The 22,678-nt window shown below is 52.4% G+C and overlaps 1 protein-coding gene across 1 annotated transcript in view; it reads right to left on the bottom strand.

The window, feature by feature from the left end:
• Positions 1 to 4,910, bottom strand: part of Angpt4 (angiopoietin 4) — a 38,607-nt gene extending 33,697 nt beyond the window's left edge. Inside the window, exon 1 of the mRNA XM_008834391.3 lies at positions 4,224 to 4,910. Within this exon, the coding sequence (XP_008832613.1) occupies positions 4,224 to 4,532 (309 nt within the window). The 5' untranslated portion in view covers positions 4,533 to 4,910. The remainder of the gene's footprint in view (positions 1 to 4,223) is intronic.
• Between the last annotated feature and the right edge of the window lie 17,768 nt (positions 4,911 to 22,678).

Raw genomic sequence — 22,678 nt, 5'->3', positions numbered from 1 at the left:
GTACTAATCAGGGACTCACAGTAAAGAGAGGGAAGTCTATGGTACCCACTGTGGCCAGGCCATTCCCCCATAAGCTGCTGTCGGCCTCATGTCCAAGCTCTATCATCATTGTTCCTAAGTGAAGGTCCCGAGGTCCCTGGGAGGCCTTGTAGCTAACCACTGGGAAACACAGCTTGGCAGAAACCCCTTTGCTCCACTGACCCTGTCTACTCCCTCAGTGCTCCTGGCCACAGTGTTTTCCCAGCTGGGTGCTTGGAGCAGAGCTGAACTCTATATAGCCCATGATAGCCATTACAGTCGTAAGTCACTGGGCAGAGGCTTTCCAGGAGGAGGGGGAGAAAGGAGCAGGGAGAGCAGGGTGAGAAACGGCAAAGGGGTTCAGGGAGGAAGAGCAGGAGAAGGAGCAAGTGAGGCTGGGGCTAGCATTCTGGGTATGGTGACTGAGGGGGGATGTGGTGACTCAGAGGCACCCCACTCTCTCCAGTTTCCCCAACCCCTAATTCCACAGTCAAGAGAAGGCATTTGCAGCTGGAGAATCCGGGGTCCCTCTCTGGTCTCAGTTTCCTCACTTGCACACTGGGGGAACAGGTGGGGAGTCAGGCATGCAAGCAGGTGCTGGCTGCTGGAGCTAATGACAGCGAGGGGCTTCCCTGTGGCCCCCAAGATGATCAGAACCTAGAAGAGAGCTTGGTGGTGAAGCACTATCTGAATATTTTCAAACTCATCTTTTTTCCCCGTTTCTGTGCCATTGTGGCCAAAAGCTAGAAAGCAGGCTTTGAGTTGTAGTGGCTCGGAGGAAGCTGCTAGGGAGAGGAGCTGGAGGAAGTCCCAGCTGTGGCCACACAGAAGGCATCCTGGTCTGGGATAAGGATGCTCGAGGGGGTATGACTATGCACAGTTTCTCTCTCTCTCTCTCTCTCTCTCTCTCTCTCTCTCTCTTCTCTCTTCTCTCTCTCTCTGACTGTCCAAAGGAGCAAGGTATTACATGTCTCAACCTACAGGACCTGTGTCTGTTTTCAGAGAAGACCCTAGTAGAAACAACCAACGCTTGCTCAGAAGCCACTGAGTGGATGTCCTGGGTGTTGTCTGGTTAAGTCTTCATGAGGAAGGCAGCATCACCATCTTGGTGAGGCTCAATGAAGGGGAGTTACCTACTCCATTCAGAGTTCTCACCACTGGGCTCTGCTGCCATCTAAGGAGGTGGCAGCTCCAAGCAGAGTGACTTCTAAGTGTGTCTCATCTGTGGCAGCCTCCATAGGCCCTGGGTAACTTGGCATGAAAGCTGGGGGACATGAAAGGTTGCGCTTAATCCAAGAGGCCAATTTCCTAGAAGATAGCAAGGCTGCCCAGCAGAGCCTGGCTGGGGTTGGATGGGTGACATTCCTTGCCCCAAAGAATACCCCATTGCCCTTCAGTCAATGTGACTAAGAGGGGCTGTGACTGAGTTCAGAGTTGTAGGGCCTCAGGTAGGATGGTGCTGAAGCGCCTAAAATCCAGTCAGTCCATTGCCTCTGTGCTCTAGGCCTCTGTGTATTGAGCTGCCCAGACTGGTGCATCAGGCAGAGCAGTGCCTGAAAGTTGTGTAGCATTCCCAGCCACCCCCTGACTTCCCCTCGGATGGGGAAACTGAGACTTGTTCATCCTTAGCCACATAACCTGTCAGTGCCTACTGACCTCACCAATGTGGGCTTAGGTTGGAGGACTCTGTCATCACTGCTCAGCTCCATGGGACTCCCAGGACTGGCAGGCTGAGTGGGTGACACCCAGACAGAACTGTGCACCACAGACTGAAGAGTTGGGCTAAGAGACCTTCTGTCCCGAAGGCCATCAAGTCAAAGCCTTTTACTGGCTCAGCTGATGTTTCCTAGGCACTAGGACTGACTGAGGGATTTAAGGGTCAAGAAGGTGGGACTTGGGGTAAGGAGCTAGCAGGAAGTAAAGCAGTGTCCAAAGGAGAGGTGGTAAGGCCTGAGCCAGAGAAGCCTGTGGCTGGTTCAGGCAGGGCTGTGGGGGTGGACAGCATAGAAGAGCACTGCTGGACAGTCCAAGACAGAGAGTGCTGGTCACTATCATTGTCCAGAGGTCTGGGAAGATGAGCTGAGCTGTGACCATGAGATTTGGGGCCTGTGAGGTAACCTGAGGAAGAGGTGGCAGAACATGGGCTGTGACTGCCCTCCTCATACTTACATCTTCCTGAGCATGAGAGGTGTTTGGGGATAACTAAACGCTGAGGGGACAGACCAGCAAGGAGAGCAGAGTCCCTGGGGACATGGGTGGGTAAGACAAGGAGTTTGGGGGGCAAAAAGGAGGAGCACAGAGGACCATTTCCTTAGCCTGGGGAAGACCTGGGGACAGGTGGGCATGGGGACAGGTGGGCAATCCCCACAGCCTCTTCTCCTTTCCAGAGAGGGGGGAGTGTGGGTGTCTGGTGAGAGGTAGGTGGGGAGGGGGATGGGGAAGTTGGAGGAGAAGTTTGCTCCAAAATCTTATGGGATTTGGGGACAGCTGCTTAGGAGATGCCCACAGAACCAGGCTCCATGCAGTCTGGATCAGTCAGTGTGGGATGTCAAGAGCAGCCCCCATGGGGACATAGGCATGGGATGGTGGGTTGGGCATGTTGAGGGTCAGGGGCCTTAGGGTGGCAGTTGGGGGCAGCAGGGGCAGGAGGCCAATTGTGTCGGTGGGGTGAGCAGGGGCGGTGCTCTACCTCCCAGTCTCTAGCACACGCCCAGCTGTACCTTCTGAAGCCATGGAGTGTTATTCTCCATAGTACTCATAATACAGTCTGTGCACTTTAACACAGGTATGCTGTGTTAAAGCATGCACACTCACATTGGAAGAGCAAACCTTTCCTACTGACTGGATGTATGAGTTAAGAAGTTCAGGGGCTAGCAAGATGACTCAGCAGGTAAAGGCTCTCACTGCCAGGCCTGATGACCTGAGTTTGATCCCTGGGACTCACATGGTGGAAGGAGAGAACTGACTCCCACAAGATGTTCTCTGACTTTCATATGTGTGGCACTTGTGCACCTACACACATATACACACAAATAAGTTATAAATGTAATAACATTTTTAAAAGCAGTTCGGAAGGCACAGGGGTGAGAGAGAAGATTTGAACTGACCTTACTACCCTGCCCAACTCCTCACTGACTACTGCATTCTGTATCTCCATGGATTGGTTCAGCCCTCTCCCCATTTGACCCTGGGTCCCCTTTACTTTCCTCAGTGGGTGACTCTTACTCAGGGGCCCTGGCCAGCCACATCCTGGCCCCACAGGACAGCCTTCTGCCCATGCTCAGAGCCCAGCCTGCCTTGCTCATCTCGACACACAGTGATCAATTTTGCACACAGTGGTCACCTGGGCACACAGTAGGCACTCAATGTTTGCTGAAAGAGTTGGAAAACGAAGGAGCCCCTTCTGTGGTATTAGACCCAAAGTGTATTTACATCCTTAGCTCCATTTTGCCATTCCACTTCCAAAGTGGTCATGAGTCTCAGAATAAACCAGAATCTGACAGCCATCCTGCAGGCCTCTAGTCCCTCATGTGTAGAGCCTGCAGTGACTGAAGTGACTTTACATTTGGGCTCCCAGAGGCTATCCTGCCCCATAGTGTCCACTACTCAAACCATATCCTTGTGTCTCTATCTGCTTACAGCCCTGCAATGGCTCCTCAATCACTCAAGTCCCACAAGACCTTGTGGTCTGCCCATGCCTTCCACACTGCCCCCTGCCCCTTCCTCCCCTCCCCATGCACCTTTGCTCCTGCTGGGTTGCGCAGCAGGTAATAATCCAACCTGGGAGAGCTGGCCTAGCTGCCTGACTGTGCCATACTCCTATACCCCACACAGCAGTCACTGCCCTACAGTCACTGCCCCACACAGCAGTCACCTCTTTCACAGTCCTTTCCCTCCCCATCTGTCTGTGAGATGGGAATGTATCATTTTGTCCCAGTGGTGTGCCCAGCACCCAGAACAGTCCTGACTCATGGTCAGTGCTCAGCGAATTCCTTTTGGATGAATGAATTTAACGTCTGCGAGGAGCCTGGTTTTCTAGTCAGTGCTGCTCAGCCTTGCTGTGTGGCCTTGAAGCCATCCCTGGCCCTCTCTGGACCCCTCATCTCGGAGGCTCTATACAACACAAAGCCCAGCCCCCTCTGCCCTGGGATGGGCAATTCGTTCTCCACCTGCTTCCCCAGTCCCTAGCACAGGCCCAGCTGTACCTTCTGAAGCCACTGAGTGTTATTCTCCAGCATCTTCTCCAGCTGGCGCACACGCTGGGCCCTCCAGTCTCCCAGTTGCAGCCCTGAGGCAGGCAAGTCTCTCTGAAGGCTGTTGGAACCCCCGAAGGCCTCAGGCTCTGGTGGGCAGGGCTCAGGCTCAGGCAGCACAAAGGTGTAGCTACATTGGCCATGCTGGACCCGGTGGGTTTGGCGGCGCCCACTGGCTGCTAGGCCCCTCCACTGGACTGCAGTCACAGAGGCCAGCAGGAGGAGGAGGCCACCTAGCAGCATGGCTGGCTGAGAGAGCATCAGTGACCAGGTGCTAAGGGAGTCTGGTCAGAGCTACCAGGGCAGGTGCTCACCTGTGGCCAGCCTGTGCCCAGATGTGCTGTGCTGCTGGGGCCTGAGAGGACAGACCCCGAGGAGCTCCGCAGCTGCAAGCCCTAAGGGCCAGCTCCTCTGGACTGTTTATACTCAGATGGCCACAGCCCCTGACCTCCCCTGTGAGGCCTCGCCTCCTGCTCCCACCCCCAGGCACCTCAGTCTTCTCTCTTCTCCTTGCTCAGCCTTGCTCTCTACCAGCCTCAGAGGTGTGGATTGTCCAGTGGGGTCCGTCCTGGCTGGACAGGCTCGAGGCCGCCTAGGCACACGCAGGACCACAGGCCAGGCTAAGCTCCCTTCCAAGCTGAAATCATCTGAGCTCTCTTCCTCTCCTCACAGCAGCTCTCTCTTCTCTCCACCCCCACCCCTGCCCCGCAAGGCTGGGTTCTCAAGTTTCAGCCCCTCCACCTACCCCCTCTGGTTCCAAGTTAGGCTCGGAACACAGGCAGTGACCCCCAGAGCAGCCAGCGGAGGGAGGGAGCAGGGCGAGGTTGGGGAGGCAGCCTGGAGACCGAAAGCCTTCCAAGGCCTGGAGTCCTGGGTGCCCAGCAAAGCTGGCTCCTGGCCTCCCTTTTCCCTTGGGATCTGGGGGTGGGGGGTGGGTGGAGGCATTCTGCCCTGAGGTATCCCTGACTTCGTTGTGGTGCTGGGAATCAGAAGTTATCTCCTGGGTGGGTATTCCAGGACTGCCTGTTCTGAGGTGGTTAAGCTCTGGATTGGGGAATATCCTGGCCAGTACCCCTAGAGTCAGAGGTGGCTGGTCCCTAAATCCCACTCCCTTGCTGTAAACCAGGGCAACCACCAGCTCTTGCTTGAGGAATGCATTGAAGTCCTTGGCTCAGGGACTGAGGAATTTTCAGTTTATTCTTCAAAATCCAACTTTACTGTTTACTAGCTGTGTGATTTTCACCGTCACTTAACCTCTCTGTGCCTTTGGCTTCCTCTTGGGCAAGAAAAATACCACCATCCACTTTACAGGGCATGAAAACAATTAAGTTTGGCTGTACTGTGCAGGGACGTGCCAGGGAGGCACAGGGTCACCGTGTTTTCTGCTTGTGTTTCTCCCTCCTCTGGGTGGGCTGCCTTTGGGATCTGCCCCTTGGGGTGTAGGCAATCAGCTTCAGGCATTGCTTCTTCCCCTTGTTTTCTGAGATCCTGAGTGAACGGATGACGGGGCCGGGGCGGGGGGCAGTAAACACAGGCTCAAGAGGGCCTGAGTCACTGGACCAGCTGTGGGTTCCTGAAGGAAAAGTGACTGCAGGTGAGGACAGCACAGAGTGCTGTGCTTGGAGCTCAGCTGGTCAGCTCTGCCTCCTGGGCCTTGACTGCAGCAGGGGTCACTGAGGAGGAAGTGCAGGAACATAGAGCACCATATGTGTTCTGTGTCTGACACAGGAGCCCAGATAAAAGGGCAGGTGTCATCATGACTGCTGGCTGACATGCTTCCTGATCCCAACAAGGAGGCCTTCACAGTTCCCTTCCATTTCATACAATAGGGAGAACTGAACCTGGCTCAGAGCACCAAAGTCACACAGACTAAGAGGGCTTGGGCCAGATGTGGGGAAAGAGGGCAGGCTCGGGAGCCACACCTGCCCCATAGTCCCGCCCTGGTAATGCATGAGGCCCCCAGTTTTTGAAGCCTCTATCTCTCCAACTGACAGGGGGTTTTGATGTGGCCCCAGGTGACACTGAGAAATACTCTATAGGAGATTCCCTTGATGATGGAGAGAACAAATGAATGAGTGAATGAATGACTTATTCCCTGCACAGGATTTGTCAAATAGACATAGACTTTATACTAACAGTTCTCAGCACAAAAGGCAGTCACACTTAACAAAACGTCAACAGAACCAAAAGAAGAGCTACGTCCCCAGTGGACATGTTGGCATGGGCCGCATGTGCCCTGCCCAGGGCCAGAAGTCTGCCAAACCCATCTTGCTGCCTTCAGCACTACCTGTCCTCCCAGGGCCTTTGCACATGCTGCACTGTCTGTCCAGAGCACGGCTGCCCATTCACTCTGCCCCTCCTTTCATCGTGCCTCCCACAAGTTACTCCAGAGCTTGGTGGCTTCAAATAGTAAGCAACTATTGTCTCTCAGGTCAGGAGTCAGGGTTGGGGTGTGGTTCTCCCATTGTATCAGTGGGAGATGGTGGGTCTGTTTTTTTCTCTCTTCAAGGCTTCTCTCACCTCTCAGCAGCTGGCCTTCTCACAGTCTCTTCAGAGATGTCACCAGTATGGTGGCTTCAGGCAGTCCTTCTAGTTTGCCTTCAATTGCTGTGACAAAACACTCTGACTAATACCAGCTTGGGGAGGAAAGGGTTTATTTGACTTAAATCTCCCAGGTCACAGTTTATCACCGAAGGAGCCCAAGGTAGGAACTCAGGACAGGAACCTGAAGGCAGGAGCTGAAGCACAGACCACGGAGGAACACTGCTTACTGATTTAATCCCCTGGCCTGTGCTCAATCTGCTTTCTTACTACACAATCCAGGCCCACCTGCCCAGGGGTGGCACCACGGCCCTCCCACATCACTCAACAATCAAGAAGATGCCCCACAGACATGGCCACAGGCCAGTCCAATGGAGGGAATTCCTCAACTGAGGCTCCCTCTACCCAGGTGTGTCAAGTTGACAACTAAAGCTTCCAGCACAGGGGCCAAAGGTACAAAGGCACATAGCCCCTGGGAGCCAGGCAAAGGTTACACACCACTTCTTACCATCTGGCTTCAGAAATTATTCTAAGAGTTTCCACCAAGCTGGGCTCATTGGTTAGCTGTCATTGTCTTAAAGTTCTCAATAAAACAACTGCATGGGACCCCAGACTGTGTAGCCAGTCTTGCCTTGCATGGGGGTTGTGATCTCGCTCTGAGCTCCTGCTCTGGCCACACATTCAGCCAGCCCTGCTCTGCCCCTGGCCCTTTGCACACTAACCCCCGCCCCCACTCTGAGTGCCCTGAACCCACTGGTCTGTCTGGACTAGAGTTCTGGCTTCCAAGCTCTGTGGTCTTAGCAAGCTGCTTCACCTCTCTGACTTCTTTTCTTCTATCTAGTGGGGCTAATGAACCACAGCTGTCACACCTTCACCATTGTCTGAAGGTTGTATGTCCCCAGGTTCCTAAGTTGGCACCTAATCAAGTCTGTGTATCAGATGGTGAGGCCTTGGGGAGGTGGCTATGTCAGAGCAGGGCCTTAGGAGTAGGATTAATGTCCTTTGAAAAGAGGCCCAGAAAGGCATGGCATGGACTGCCTGGAGTTTGATCCCCAGCAGGAGAGAGAGAGAACATTTGGGGTCCCCAGTCACCTCTCCTGCTGGCACCTTGCTTTTGGATGTCCTGCCTCCAGAACTGGGAGTCGTCAGTTTCTGCTGCTTCTAACCAGTGTGGACCAAGATGCCTTGCTGTCACTGTCTCTTGCTGGGGAGGCATCTCTTGCTAGTCTGTCATCAAGACGCCTCCATATGACCTCTGTGTTCTGAGCCTCTGGGATAACTGGTGATCCCTGAGGGGGCCTGGGCACCACCTGGCCACGCTCCTGGGAACCTTCACATGCTGCCTTCAGTTCTCTGCATGTGCTCTGCCACCTGAGGCTTCACGTTGTTGCAGAAATCTATACTTTCAAAGTGTCCCTGTTGGCATCCTACAGCATCGCTTTCCCAGAGGCCTGCCTCATCCATCTCTCTGCCTTCAGTGGAAGCTCACCCAGCACACCCCCATCAAAGCACTCCCCTGCCTCCTAAAGGCTCCTCTATAGACCCAGGCTCAGTACCATCTGGTCTGGTAGCCACACTTTCCATCTCTGAGCTTGGTGCCCATCCAAGTTCCAGGCTCATAGACGTGTACACAAGAATTTGTTGAATGAGGGGCTGGAGAGATGGCTCAGTGATTAAGAGTACCTGCTGTTCTTCCAGAGGACCCAGGTTTGATTCCTAGCACCTGCATGGCAGCTAACCATCTGTAACTCCAGTTCCAGGGGATCTGACACATTCTTCTGGCCTCTGTGGGGGCATTGCACACATACACGCACATGGTACACTTACATACATACAGGCAAAACACTCATACACATAAAAAAAGAAAAAAAGTTTGTTGAATGAATAATTTCTATGACCAGGCAGGACCTGGCTCAGTAAAATCTCAAAGCAAAAACTTGGCTGTCATCTTTCCTCTCCAGGGCAGAGGCAGCAGGAAATTTCTGTTTGGGTTATTTTGAGTGTCTTGCCTCCAACTACAGAAAACTAACCAATCCCCAGGTATATTTTCACTTTGCCAGCCTGTTGCCAGCATGTAGGCAAAGCATGGGGAATATGCTTCTGCCATCTGGGGCCTCAGCGTTTGTTCAAATATCTTGGCTAAGGGAAAACTTAGTGAACCATGTAGCTGAGAAGTTAAGGGCTGACTTCAGATACGGCTGGATCCAGGTGCTTAGACGGTAGTGGGGGATTTCTTGGTTTGTTAGTTTAGTTTAGTTTTGTTTTCTCCAGGCTGATTTTCTTCTGTTGGCTTTATCCTCTGATAGCTCCCGCCACTGTTACCACTACTGGTGGCAGCAGCTGCCTCTGTCAACTCAACAGCCCCAGAAATGAAACCCTTTTTTTCCCAATGGTTCTGGAAACCCCCAGCTCAGGGCTCACTGAGCCTATTGCTTTAGCTGAAAGGTTGGATGGGTTAGTCACACTGTGCTGCATGCTGGGGCCTAGAGCCATGGAACAGGGCCAACCTCTTGGGACCCTAAGGTAGTCTTCCAGAAAACCCAAAGTGGGGACAACAAAGCCCCTGTTGACCTACCCACCTCTACCCCAACCTGATCACCCAAGTGACCCAGTGAGCTCACCCTTGGTGAACCACAGGGTCTGGGGCTTTGTCTTGCACTTAATTCACAATGCCCAGCATAGATGAGGGAGACCACCATTCAAAGCCAAACAGGGGACATGCTGGCCCTGAACAACTGATTTTCATGCTCTCAGGAACTCGTGTGCAATGAACTATCCCTTGGTGAGGAGCGGGAGGAGAGGTGCCATTGTGGCCATTTTTGGAAGGTGTGTTGGTCAACTCAGGGTGGGGTGAGGCACCGCCATTGGGGTGCTTAGCCCTGAAGTACTCTGGTAGTTGCCATTGTCCAAGCTAGTGTTGAAATGACCCAGCATCTCCTTGCACCAAACTGTCCCATGAAGGTGTGGTAGAAGATGGGATTATTTCTACAGATACTGCCAGAGAAACCAGCCCAGAAACTGCAGTGGCTCTGTGCCAAGTCACCCAGGATGCCAGCATCCAGCCCCAACGTCAGACATAGCTGCCCCTGTGGTCAGCCACACAGGCTCTCTGGAGAGTCCTCCCAGCCCCTGTCTCCCTCCTGAGCAATGCAACTGTCTTGGTCCTGCCAACCCAAAGGCTGTGGGGACCATGGCAGAAGACGTGTCCTTTTGGCTCAGGCTGGCCTGGGCCACCACTATGCCCGCCCTTTCTCAGGCCAGGAACTCAGTCCCAGCCTGCCTCTGGCCCTCTTCCAGGATGAGTGGGCCAGGCCTGCCAGGTCTGGATGGGGGTTGGGAGCAGATCTATTTTGGAACCTGGGACCCCAAGGAGGAGCCTGTGACCCAGAGAACCAACAGACCCCTCTGGATTGTTTTTGTTTAACAAATCACAAGTTCACTGGTAGAAAGTGTTCCCAGCAGGGGGTGGAGCCCACAGCCAGCTCACAGCACCCCTGCCCCCAGTCATGCAGGATTTACTTTTAGTAATTTACTTTTAGTGGGATTTCCAGACACACACACACACACACACACACACACACACACACACACACGGTCTTTAAACCTTAAAATTTTTTTGATTTATTTTATTTTATGTGTGTGACTGTTTTGTTTGCATGTATGTAAGTGCACCTGTGTATGCAATGCCCGGGGAAGCCAGAGAGTGAGTCAGAGCCCCTGGAATGGGAATTATAGACTGGTGTTAGCCAGTGCTCTTAGCTGCTGAGCTCTCTCCAGCCCCTGTCTTTACATCTTTAAATTTTTTTCTTTTTAAATTTTATTTATTTCAGATTTATTTCTTTGAAAAACACCATGCAAATTCATAGGAAACAGTGCAGGTCATGTGGCATCCCTAGTACCTTTGTACACACATCTCTCCCCATCCCTGTCCTCAGTGTGCATGTATGCCCCACAAGCAATATAGAATAGTTTTGTGTTTCTGAAGGCAGGCAGGCGGTCTTCCTCAGGATGCACTGTTCCCCACCATTTCCAGGTCTGTCTTAATTGCATATCCTGGCTTGGGCTCAGGTCCAGGGTCATTTTCCCTCCTGCTGGGCAGCGCTCGGTCCTGAAATTACACCCTGTGTTTCTCTAGCCTGGCAGACACATGCTGGCTCTATTCAACACTCTTGCTTTTCCTAGACAAGCTGCTGTCTCTCTTTGGCCCTTTGACCTGGAGCAAGGGTTTGTTTCTCTTGGGGACTAAGTAAAGGGTGTTGCTGCTGGGATGTGGCTCTACAGGTCACTCCCTGCCAGTCAGGTCATGCACCCTCCACCACCACTGGTACTGGCCTGCCTGATGACATTTAAGGACCTACTTTCCTTAGCACACTATTAATATCCATAATCATGTTTAGTGATGATCTGAGCCTCTAAAGCCTCTAGTGGGAATTTTCTTAGTGTTCCCCTGTTATGGGACAACAGGGTTGTTTCTGTATAGATCCAAGCCCAGGAGCATGCCTCTGCCATGGCCCCATGTCTTCAGTTCCTCCTATGAAGAGGTGGGCTCTCTCCCTCCTTGAGTCTGGCTTTGATTCTGTGGCTTGCTTTGGTTAGGGGGGATCTTTCACATAGAGCAAACGGAGACTGTGCTGGGGGCGAGGCACTCTCTCTTTTCTGCTCTGTTGTGAACCTGTGGCCACTATATGAATGAGGCTGGGCCAGCTTACTAGAGAGTAAGACATATGGCCAAGTAAATCCTGCTGTCACCCCAGCTGGTATCGAAATGACCTCAGATGCACACACCAGACCATCCTAGAGTGAGCTCGATGGGTCACAGGGGAGAACACTGCTGCTTAAAGTCACTCACTCTGGGGGCCTGGGAGGCAACAGGAGCCAAGGCCGCTCTGGTCAGCCAGTGATCACAGGTTGTGAGCCTCCTCCCCTGTAAAGTGGAGGACACTGGGATGGAACAAATGACACAGGTTGGTGTCGTACTGGGAGACCCAGTCCCTATGGTTCCTGTCACTGCCAGCCTTAGACATGACAAGTGACCTTTCTTCTTCCCTGTTTTCTCCTTGCTGACTCTGTCCTGAACTTGCTTATCTGTCTGAGTTTTCTGGAAGGTGCTGACATGGAAATATAACCCTGAGTATGAGGATCTTCCCTGGGGCTGGCTGGCCTGTACTTGTCCTGCATAATGCATCCCTAACCCTTCACTTGGTGTTCACGAGAAAATGATAGGCAGATACATGGACTGAGCTCCCTGCAAAAATGCCACTGGAGATGAGGGATGCAATTGCAAGCCACTGGCTGCCAGGCCCCACAGCCACCACCAGAAGTAGGAGAGGCCAGAAGCCCTGGGGGGGGGCAGGGGTGGCACCTCGACAGCAGGCTTCCAGCTCCAGAACTCTGGGGGAGCCCATTTCTGTCATTTTAAGCTCATGAGCTTGAGGCATTTTGGGCAATCTAGGAAAGAGACATGCCAATGTCTGCTGACTAATATGGCCGTCAAGGGAGATAATCTCTTTGGGTCATCACAGGGTGGGATCCATGTGACTTTCTGGGCATGGGCACATGCTCAGTATGTTGTGTCTATCCACTCCTGTTATGGTTTTATTTATGGACTATGTAGCCACCAGGTGCCCAGCCTTCTCTCTAGGCAATGAGGTACAGAATACACAGATGAGAGGGGCAGGCACTGGGAGACAGTTGTGTTGCAGATGGCCATGGGGAGGTTCTTCTGAAGAGCTGTGGATTGAAACTGAAGGGGTTCCTCACACACCCAGTCTTGGGGGTTGGTCACTGTCTTCCTGGAGCCTCCTCCATGGTGGGACAGGGGCTGCACTATCACAGAGCCAATGAGAGCCTTTCAGACCAAGACTCACAGTGGATCTTGAAACTAAAAAACGCACTTATCATAGTTCGAATCGGAACCCTTCCCCACAGACTCGTGTTTTGAATGCTTGTTCCCTAACTGGTGGTGCTAAGCTGGCTGGGGAGCCTTTAGGAGATAAAGTCTGGTGGCAGGAAACAGACTGAGTGTCAGGCTTTGAAGGTGATGCCCACCCCTGGATCTGGCCAACTCTGTGACAGGAGCCTCTCCTACATGTGCCTGTTGAATTTTCTGCCGTGGTAGATTGAAACCTTCAGCCAAAGAAACCTTTTTTCACCTAAGCTGTTTCTGTCAGATGTGCTTATGGGACACATGACTCAAAGTGAGAGATCAGTTGAACTTCACCGAAATTAGTCATTTTTCATTTTTGTCCTTCTTCCTAGTGTAAAATAACAAAGTAGCAAAGCTTGTAACACATATATCCAGTGGATGATATCTATATACTGAAAATATAAAGAAATGTCAAAACTCAATAATAAGAAAACAACCTATTTTAGCTTTCTATTGGTGATAAAACCCTCTGATCAAAACTAACTTGAGGAAGAAAGGATTCATTTCACCTTACATCACAATCGTCTTTGAAGGAAGCCAAGGCAGGAACTCAGGGCAGGAACCTAGAGGCAGGAAGCACAGACCACGGAGGACTGCTGCTTACTGGCTTGCTCCCTCAGCCTGTGCTCAGCCTGTCTTCTTCTACAACCCAGGACCACCTGCCTAGGGGTGGCACCACCCACAGTGGACTGGGCCCTCCGATATCACTCAGCAATCAAGGAAATGCCTCATAGACATGCCCACAGGCCAGTCTGGTAAAAGGAACTCCCCAAGTGATGTTCCCTCTTCCCAGGTGTGTCAAGTTGACAACTGACACTGTCTAGCACCCCATCATTCACAATCACCCTAAACTTCAAACAAACTCAAACAATCCATGGACAAGGGAATGGAGAATAAGTTGTGATATCCATACCATGGAACACTAGTCAGGAGTGAAAAAAGAATGAACTGAAGATATACAGTACTATGGAGTAAAATTGAAAGCATGGAGGCTGGAGAGATGGCTCAGTGGTTAAGAGCACTGACTGCTCTTGCAGAGGACCTGGGTTTGGTTTCCAGCATCCACATGGCAGCCAACAACCATCTGTAACTCCAGTTCCAGATGATCTGGCACCTGCTCATCAACTCAAGTGGTTCACCCTGCAATCTCATCCACACCGCTGTGCAGGCTGCCAGCTGCAGAGGATGACCTGCTCCAGTTCTGGGCTCACAGATCCAGTCCTCATCATGTGCTTCCAGCTGAGCATACCCAGGAAATCACTGCACCTTCTGTGCCAGTTCCTGCCTGCTGTGCAAGGCATGGTCCAATCCACAGGTGCAGCAAGCCGGACAGAGCTGGAGCATCACCAGTTGTGGGAGGCCAGGACTGAGCTTTGCAGAATTGGAGATTCCAATAGACAAATGTGCTCAAACTCACCTCCATATTCGTAGACCTGTGGATCTCTGGACTGTTCCAACTGGCTTATTTTTATTTTCTCTAGTTTCTTCATCCCCCTTAGCAACTGTGTTCAGAGCCCTGCTATCCTACCCTTAGCAGCTAATGCCTGTCTTGAGGTCTGCCATAGGTTGTGTCCTCCACTGGGGATCTTTGGCCCAGGCCACCCTACCTGTTCTCTAAGAGGCCTGCCTATAGACTGGATCCCTCCCTGCTCTCCTTGACTTCAGTTTCCCCCTTCCTTTCTCTTTGCAGTGCTTGGGGTACTAGGCAATCCTCTATCCCTGAGTTACCCCAGCTTTTAAGTTGTTTTGCCATGTCACCATTACTACCCAATGCCACACTCAGAGTCTTTCTGTCTGTTGCTTATGCCTTCCTGAATGGCTCAGAAACGAGAAATTTCTTTCTCAAAGTTCTGAAGAAGGGGCAGGCCAAGACCATGGTAGGGACAGGTATAGTGACCCAGAAGGACCAGCTTTCTTGGCTCACAGTAGCCTTTGGCTGTGTGCACTCATGGTGGGAAGGGGGAGAGGGAGAGTATCTCATGGGGCTTTTCCAAAAGGGCTCACCCTAAAGTCCCCATCCTTCATTACCCCACTGCGACTGGGCTTCAGTCTTTGGGAGGCATATGTTTAAATCATAGAGCTCCCCACAGGCTTGAGAGCAGAGGCTGCAGGTCAGAGACTCAACACGTGTTCCTTAACGAATGAAGCCTTGCTTTCTCTGATCCAATATTTCCCAGCCACCGCTGTGCACTGCACCCTGGCTCTAACCACAGAACTATTTTGGGCAAAGTCTTTGGCCTCAGCAACATGTGACCTGAGAGAAAGGGGGGGAATTATAGCGTGTCCCCCCAAACTGAATGGCTGTTACCTTCCAGGGTCTGCAAGCTTTTGTTTGAGTAAATAAGTGAAAGGGAAAGGTGCCTACTTGAGGGCCAGTGATGGGGCGTCTTCCCTGCCATGCTGCCTCAGCCAACACCAGCCCCTGATGAAGCACCCAAACTCAGAGACACAACATGCCCTGGGCAACAACCATCTTGAAACGGAGCTGGTCAGGGGTTCAGTGGCCTGAATTCACATTTCAGTGTTGTGTCCTCTACCTTGACCAGGAGATAGGGGCTAAGTACAGCTAGAGAGGGCATGAACCCAGAAACTTGGCGGACATAATTATTCTTATTTCACTGGTGTAGCCAATACAGCCAGGACTCATGGAATTTAGGTATGGCTGGATCCAGTGTCTCAAACAACAACTGGTATCATATTAGGCGGACTTTCAAGTCATGGTGGCAGAGCAGCCATATACAGTGCCACCCCCCAAAAAGTGCCTTGGAGTGGGACTTAAGATTGACCAGCTCAGAGCCCACTCCTCCTGTAGGGGGTGTGCAGTCAAATATTCCCCTTTCTGCCTTTCCTTATAACAAACAGCCTGAGAGATGTGAGTGGAACTCAGCTATTGGGAGAGGTTTGGTACTCTGATCCCAGGGGCAGATGTGGCTGGGGCCACCCCTCTCTGCTTCGCCTTGACTTGAACATATGACACCACCTGGAGTTCCCACTATCCTGCAACTATGAGAAAAATGGGGAAAACCCCCACAAAACTGCTGGACCCTAAGGTTACACCCTCGCCTCAGAGAAAACTAAAGTCATTGTTTCAGCACCCGTGATTCCCATTGCAGAATTCCTGTGGACAGCAGGAAGCATTTTTGAGGGATTTGCTTCCTGCTCCAAATCCCCTCAACCTCCTGAGAAGACACTGCATTGGCTCCAACAGTCACCCTTTCTCATGCTGAACCCCTGTGTTATTATAAGGCATTCTTCTGAGGCTGGGGATGTGGCATGGCCAGTACAGTGCTTGGCTGGCATGTGTGAAGCCCTGGGTTCTATCTCCTCCACCACATAAACTGGGCATGATGGTGCACACATGGAATCTCAGCACTCTGGTGGCGTTAAAGGCAGGAAGATCAGAAGTTCAGGGTCATCCTCAGCTACATAGTTGGAGGCCAGCTTGGACATGTGAGACCCTGTCTCAAGAAAACAAAAAAAAAAAATGGCGAGTCCCTGTCTCTGTTGGCAAAGCCTCCCATTCTACAATGGACTGTGTGGCCAACAGAGATATAAATGCCACCTAACCCCTTGGGTAAGCACCCTCACCAAGGAGGTGAGTGTGTGTGGAAGGTCCTCAGCAGAAAAGCGGGAGGGTCTTCCCGTAGAGAGGGAAGTGGGGGCCACAGCTCCCAGCCTGGGGTCATCAGGGACAGCCAACACCTTATTCCTGGTGTCTGACTCTGGTTCATGACTCCCCCACCCCCAGCTTTTCCTTTGGATGGGGTGAGGGGAAAGACAATGGGTGGAACTGATTGGTCAGGGGGATCTTCCTAGGAATAAAGGACAAGCCATAAAAAGTACATTTGACACCAGGGCACATAGTGTCCTTTTAGGCTCCAGGCCTGGTACCGCCTTGCCTGGTCATGGAGTCACCCTGTCCTTTCTTAGCCCTTGGAATGCTGAAGGCTGAGGGTGAGTCCCGTCCCAGTCCTATCATTTCCCCTCCCAGTCCTATCTCACACTCATCAGCCCTAACCCCTCCCCTCCCCATGCTGCCTACTTCCCTAACCTTATGAGGTTCTTGGGCCAAAAGTACCTGAGTTCAAACCTGCTTCCATGCCCTACCCCCTGAAGGTGGGCGGCTTTGGTGCCACTTATCCATTTACATTTGTGACTCTCAAATGGGGACAGAGGACCCTGCCCAAGGCCTGGGTGGCTCTGAGCCAGCAACGGGGCACTTACTTTTTAAATCTCCCCCAAAACTCTGGAGTTCCAGAACCAAATTAGCTCAGAGCTGGGGCTGGAAACATCCAGAGAAGCAACATCCTCCCCACTTCCCAGGTCACCTGGGATTCTTCCCCAGCCCACTCAACTGAGTTCCTGTACATTGCCGTCCATCCCACTTCACAGAGCCCATCAGAAGATAGGTGCCTGACAAGCTGGGGGCTGGGCAGGGCCTGTGAGGGGACTCATGTTGGACACTGTCCGGGGAAGTTGGCTTTTGTGGGATTTGGCTCAGGGTGCCCTTTTGTTTCCTGTGTCACCCCATACCCCTCTGCCAGAGCCACCAAAGGTCTGCAGAACAAAGGTAGCCAGTAAGAGCCTCCCCATCAGCATCAGTAGGGGCAATGGACCATCTCAGGACCTCCCTACCAGCAGCAGCAGGGGAGGCAGAGGAGAGGTGCCCTGAAGAGCCCTGGTGACCGCTCCATGATGCCAAGGCCAGACGCTCTTGGAGCCTTCCCCCCCTGGACTGCCAGACGGCGCCTGCTCAGGCCTGGCAGCAGAGCAGGATACTAACCATAACAAGGATAATAATCACGGAGTCATCACAGCATCCAAGGGCACTGAGGGGCCAGGGCTGGCAGGCTGAACCCTTCGGATCCTGGCTGAGGTGGTAGGAAGGCAGCACTGGGGTCAGCCAGGTGCACAGAGAGTACACAAGGCTAGGCCAGGCAGGGCCTTCTGCTGGCAGAGGCTGGAGATGGGCAGGGTCCTCTGTGGGCAGAGCTTTGAGCAAGCTTCCCTGTAGGCTCTCCCTAGGCCAGGCCCTCGTCTGGGTCCGTGGACTAATACCAGGCTCTGCTTCTACCTGGCTAACAGTGTGAGCTAGATCTGAGGGAATACTGGACCTTTGGGTTGGGTGGCCCAGCAGGCTAAGGGAGGCAGACCACGAAGGCAAATAAGTCAACAGGAGACACTTGGTGGGGCTGAGCATCACGAAGACCCTCACTTAGGACAGGAGGCAGGGCCTGGGGACTTCCACATTGGGGTCCCCTTGCTGACCTGGCGCCCAGGTGTTGTGGCAGAATGTGCTCCAGGAAGAGCTGATGAGGCTGCTTTGGGCAGAGTGAACAGCCAGTACAAAGGCCTGGGGTTGGAAAGCTTGTCATCCTCGGGGAACCTGAAGGAAGGGCAACGTGGCCCAGTGGAGAAGGCAGGGGGCGATGTAGCTGTCAGGGTCTGGGCTGAGTTGAAGGTCAGCTCTGGTGGCAGTAGCAGAAGGTCTCACCTGTAGACCAGCTGTGGGAGTGGGGAGGGTGGTCACGGGGGAGTCCCAGGAGGAGAGAAGACAGGGGTGTCTGCTCAAATTTCCCTTCCCCTGCACATGACAGGGACCTGCCAGGTCCTTCTCCTCCCTTTCTCTCTTGTTTTCACTATCTGCCGAACCTCTGCAAGTAGAGGCCGGACCCCTCAGGGGAGAGACGAGTTCAAGTCCTTGGCACCTAGAGAGCCTGGTGTGGAACAGGACTGAGGGTCCTGCCCTGACTTGCTGTGTGACCTGGGGCTGCTCTCTGTCCTCTCGGGGCCTGCCTCTTTTCTGTTCCAAGAGGGGCTGGTCTGGGACCACACTTGGCAGCTGTTTGTTCCAAAGCAGGTTTTTAACGTGCTCCCTCCCTCATGGTCTGGTCCCAGGTTCACATTGAGGAGTAGCTAATCAGTGACCCTGGTGACTTCCTCCTATTCTTTACCATGGCTGTTGCTAGGGCTGCTCTCAGGATAATCATGCAGTCTCTTTTGGCTTCAGAGGGGCCTGGCTCAGTGGTCAGCAGAGTATGTTGGATGCTCAACCTGGGGTGGGGGCTTGGGGACTGAGTCTCCCCATTCTTCCTGACCTTCTTCCTACCTGGATCTTATCCCTCTGCTCTCTCAAGGAAGGCTCTTTCTCTCCACCTTCCTGCAGGCTGGTCCTGCCCTGCTGGAGAACAGTGACCTGCCTGGGTTTTGTGGGCCACACTTCATTAAAATGCAGAAGGCGTCTCTTTCCAGAGCTCTGGGCTCAGTCCTAATCACTCCCAGGCGTCTTGGCTGAGTGGCCACAGGCTTCTGGCTGCCCTCATTTACCACTGGAAGGGATGAGGGAGCAGAGACCAGTGTGGACCCTGAGCCAGGCTTCAGGCTCCTGGCCTGCTGGTGGAGGGCAACCCAGTCATTTGAGCTTGGGCTGCTGCTTGCTTGCTGTGAGTGAGGTAAGTTCCCTAAGGTCATGATCTGAAAAATGGGATGATAAAGCAAGATCTCACTTAGAATGGCAAGCACTCATGAACCCCCGGAAGGCTCCCAAACCTCCCTCCTAGTCCCCTTCCTCCTTCCTATCATGCATCCCTTCTCCTGCCATTGCCACCATGAGGGACTTGGGGCACCAGGCGAAGTTAAAACTATCCCTTCCTCCATCCATCCATCCATCCAACCATCCATCTACCCACTCTGGGCCCCACTTCCTGCTCATCATTCTTAACTTCCTAGGTAGACAGTTCCCCAGGATGTGTACCGCATACCCTGGCTAAGAGCTGTCACCTTGCTCCAAAAAGTCACAGGGTCTCAAAACTTGAGCTGTGCTCCTGTTGTGTGCCAAGTAGAGTTCTTTTTCTGGTATAACAGTTACTGATTCAGTGAGGAATGCTCTAGAAGGGTATAAGGTGGAGAGTTAAAACTGTTTCCATGCATCCACTCTTGGCACCACTTCCTGCTCATTCCCAGCTCCTTACACAATTCCCCCAGGATATGCATTGCACACGCTGGCCAACAGCTTCCTTTGTCCTTGGAACAATGGACTCTACACACAGTCCTGTCAGCACAAGGGCTCTGCGTCAGGCTTTTTCATCACTGCATAGTTTTCCTCAGTGTGGCTAGGCCACACGGCTACTGCTCCCAGGAGGCTGGGCTGTGACCAGTGTCCTGTTTCTAGCAGGACAGCAGGGAAGGTCCTCATTGATTTCACTTTGTTCACATGAGCCTGCTTCCTGAAGGCAGCCTCCCAGACAACAGGTAGGGGGTCCTTGAATGCAGGAAGCCATCAAATTCCATCTCTCCATCAAGTTGTGGCTAGACTATGCCCTGAGTGTGGAGGGCCCATCATCCCACTCTCCATCCCACTATTAGCTACTTCTCTCCTTGGTGTGATCAAAGAAACAGCTTGTGGGAGGAAAGGTTTATTCTGGTTCACGGTTCATGTATCATAGTGGAGGGAAGTCATGGCAGCAGGAAAAATGAGGTCATACTGCCACTACAGTCAGGGAGAAAGACACTGCCACTGCTCAATTCGTTTTCTCCCTTTTTCATTGTGTGTGCATGTGTGTGTGTGTGTGCCTGTGGAAACCAGAAGTTAGCCTTAGGTGTCTTCCTCAATCGATCTCCACTCTATTTTTGTTTTTTTTTTTTGAGACAGGGTCTATCCTGGAACTCACTATGTAGACCAGGCTGGCCTCAAACTCACAGAGATCCCTCTGCCTCCCAAGTGCTGGGATTAAAGGTGTGTGTCACCACGCCTGGCTCCCAGCCTATTTTTTGAGACAAGGTCTCTCACTGAACCTGGAGCTTGCTGATTCAGCTAGGTTGGATTGCAGGCATCACTGCTATGCTCAGCTCTTTTGTGTGGGCATGGGGGATCTGAGCTCGGGTCCTCATGCCTCCTTTTGTAATTCCCCTCAAGTATTCTGGCCCACGGACTGTGCTGCCCACATTTAGGGTGTGATTCTCTTCCTCAGTTAATCCTCTCTGAAAATTTCCTTACAAACTCATCTGAAGACCAGACATATCATCTAGGTGATTCCAAATGCCAACAAGCCTCCCCAGTCTCCTGGCCTCTCCCATTTCCCTGTTCAGTTCCAGTTGCTAGACATGTTTGTTCCTCTGTGACCTTAGCAGCCAGTACTGGTGGAAACCACTGTTCATACTTACCAGGGACCCATAGGAATCCAAATCCATGGGACAGAGGTACAGGTGTGCAGGGGAGATTAAGGAATGCTTTGATTTAGGAGCTCTGGAATCAGGCACCCAGTGTCAAGTCTGCTCTCTACGATCTGCAGACTGTGTGACTCTGGGCAAGTTACTCAATGTCTCTGAGCCACAGCTGGGTCATCAGAAGAGCCAAGCCAGTAGGGGAACCTGGTTGAAATGGTTGCTGTGAAATGTGGATGAGTGAGCACACACTTACTGCTTGAACCAGCCCTGGGAGCTTCAGATGCTTCTGTTTATATTAGGTACCTGCAGTGTGGTCAAGAGGTCAGGAGGAAGATGGGGAACCAGAATGGTGTGTGAAGCTCTTCAGGGAGCTCTTTGCCTACCTAGTTTATGGAATCCCTCCAAGGAGGGGAACCTGGAGCTTCATGAGGCCCAAGGCTATGGCCTGGCTGTATGCTTCCTTGCCCCTAGACTCTCATGGAGCCTGTGTGGGGTTACTCTGTCCCCATGAGGAGGGTGGCTGGTCTGAGAGAGCCCAGTGCACAGCTAGAGCTTGCCCTCCTCCACTGCCGTCTTTGCTACCTAGGACACAGATGGCTTCCTGGTGGGCTCGCCTCTGAGCTGGCCCTTAAGTGACCCTGTCAGGGTCTCCTGGGGGCGGGCAGGACTGACTGAAGGCCTCTCATTGACTCTTAGGCCCTCTGGCCCTGGTGGATATCTGACACAATTCCTTGGACTTGGTAGCCCTGCTCAGAGGCCCAGTTTCCATAACTGATAAAGCAGCATTGCCCATCAAGCTGGTTGGCCTGGAGAATGAGTCTCGAGAAGGAGGGAAGAATGCTTCAACCTAGGAGGGCCTCTAGTGCATGGTCTCCTGACAGAGCCTCTGGGGACACTGCTTCTTTCGGTTCTATTTTTGTACTTATTTTCTGAAGATATAATGCCTAGCCAGAGCACAAAATTCCAACATTACAAAAGTGAGTATCCTGACCCCTGCCCTCCAGCCCCCAGCCCCATTCCCTAAGGTTTCTCTGAAGTCTCTTCCTAGTGGTGTTTTATACACATACAAGGATATACTCAGAGGAGGTTTTACCTGGTGATAGCAAGCTTTGGTTCATACACAGGAGCAAGCACTGTCCTTGGGTGTCCTGACTGAACTCTTAGAGGTGTCCCTCTATCCTGCCAGAAAGACACTATACTCTTTTCTGATGCCCGACCATGATGATTTCTAAAAAAATCACACAAGACTTCAGCACAGTCAGTGACCAACCAGAGCAGACTCCATCCAGCAGTGTGCAGCCCCTGCAGATGGACACCAGCTCTGTTGGTGTAGCTTTCCATAGCACTGACTACCAGCATTCCCTCGGGCAGTCTGTACGTAAGGGGCACAGGGTGCTCCCAGTGTTTTCTCTTTTAGTCAAAGTTGCAAGGAATATCATTTTCCATTTTTTAATTTGTGGGAGGATAAAGGATTTACCTTTTCCTTCCTCCCTTCCTCCCTCCCTTCCTTCCTTCCTTCCTTCCTTTCTTCTTCCTCCTCCTTCTCCTCCTTCCTCCCTTCCTTCCTTCCTTCTTTCCTTCCCTTCTTCCTCCTCCTCCTCCTCTTCTCCTCTTCTCCTCCTCCTTCCTCCCTCCCTTCTCCTCCTCCTCCTTCCTCCCTCCCTCCCTTCTCCTCCTCCTCCTTCCTCCCTCCCTCCCTTCTCCTCCTCCTCCTCCTCCTCCTTCTCTCTCTCTCTCTCTCTCTCTCTCTCTCTCTCTCTCTTTCTCAGGGCTG

The sequence above is a fragment of the Nannospalax galili genome, unplaced genomic scaffold (genome assembly GCF_000622305.1).
Source record: "Nannospalax galili isolate Female #2095 unplaced genomic scaffold, S.galili_v1.0 scaffold811, whole genome shotgun sequence".
In the NCBI taxonomy this organism is placed as follows: Eukaryota; Metazoa; Chordata; class Mammalia; order Rodentia; family Spalacidae; genus Nannospalax; species Nannospalax galili.
Note: the sequence above shows the minus strand (reverse complement) of the source record. Positions and strands in the feature narration are given on the sequence as shown.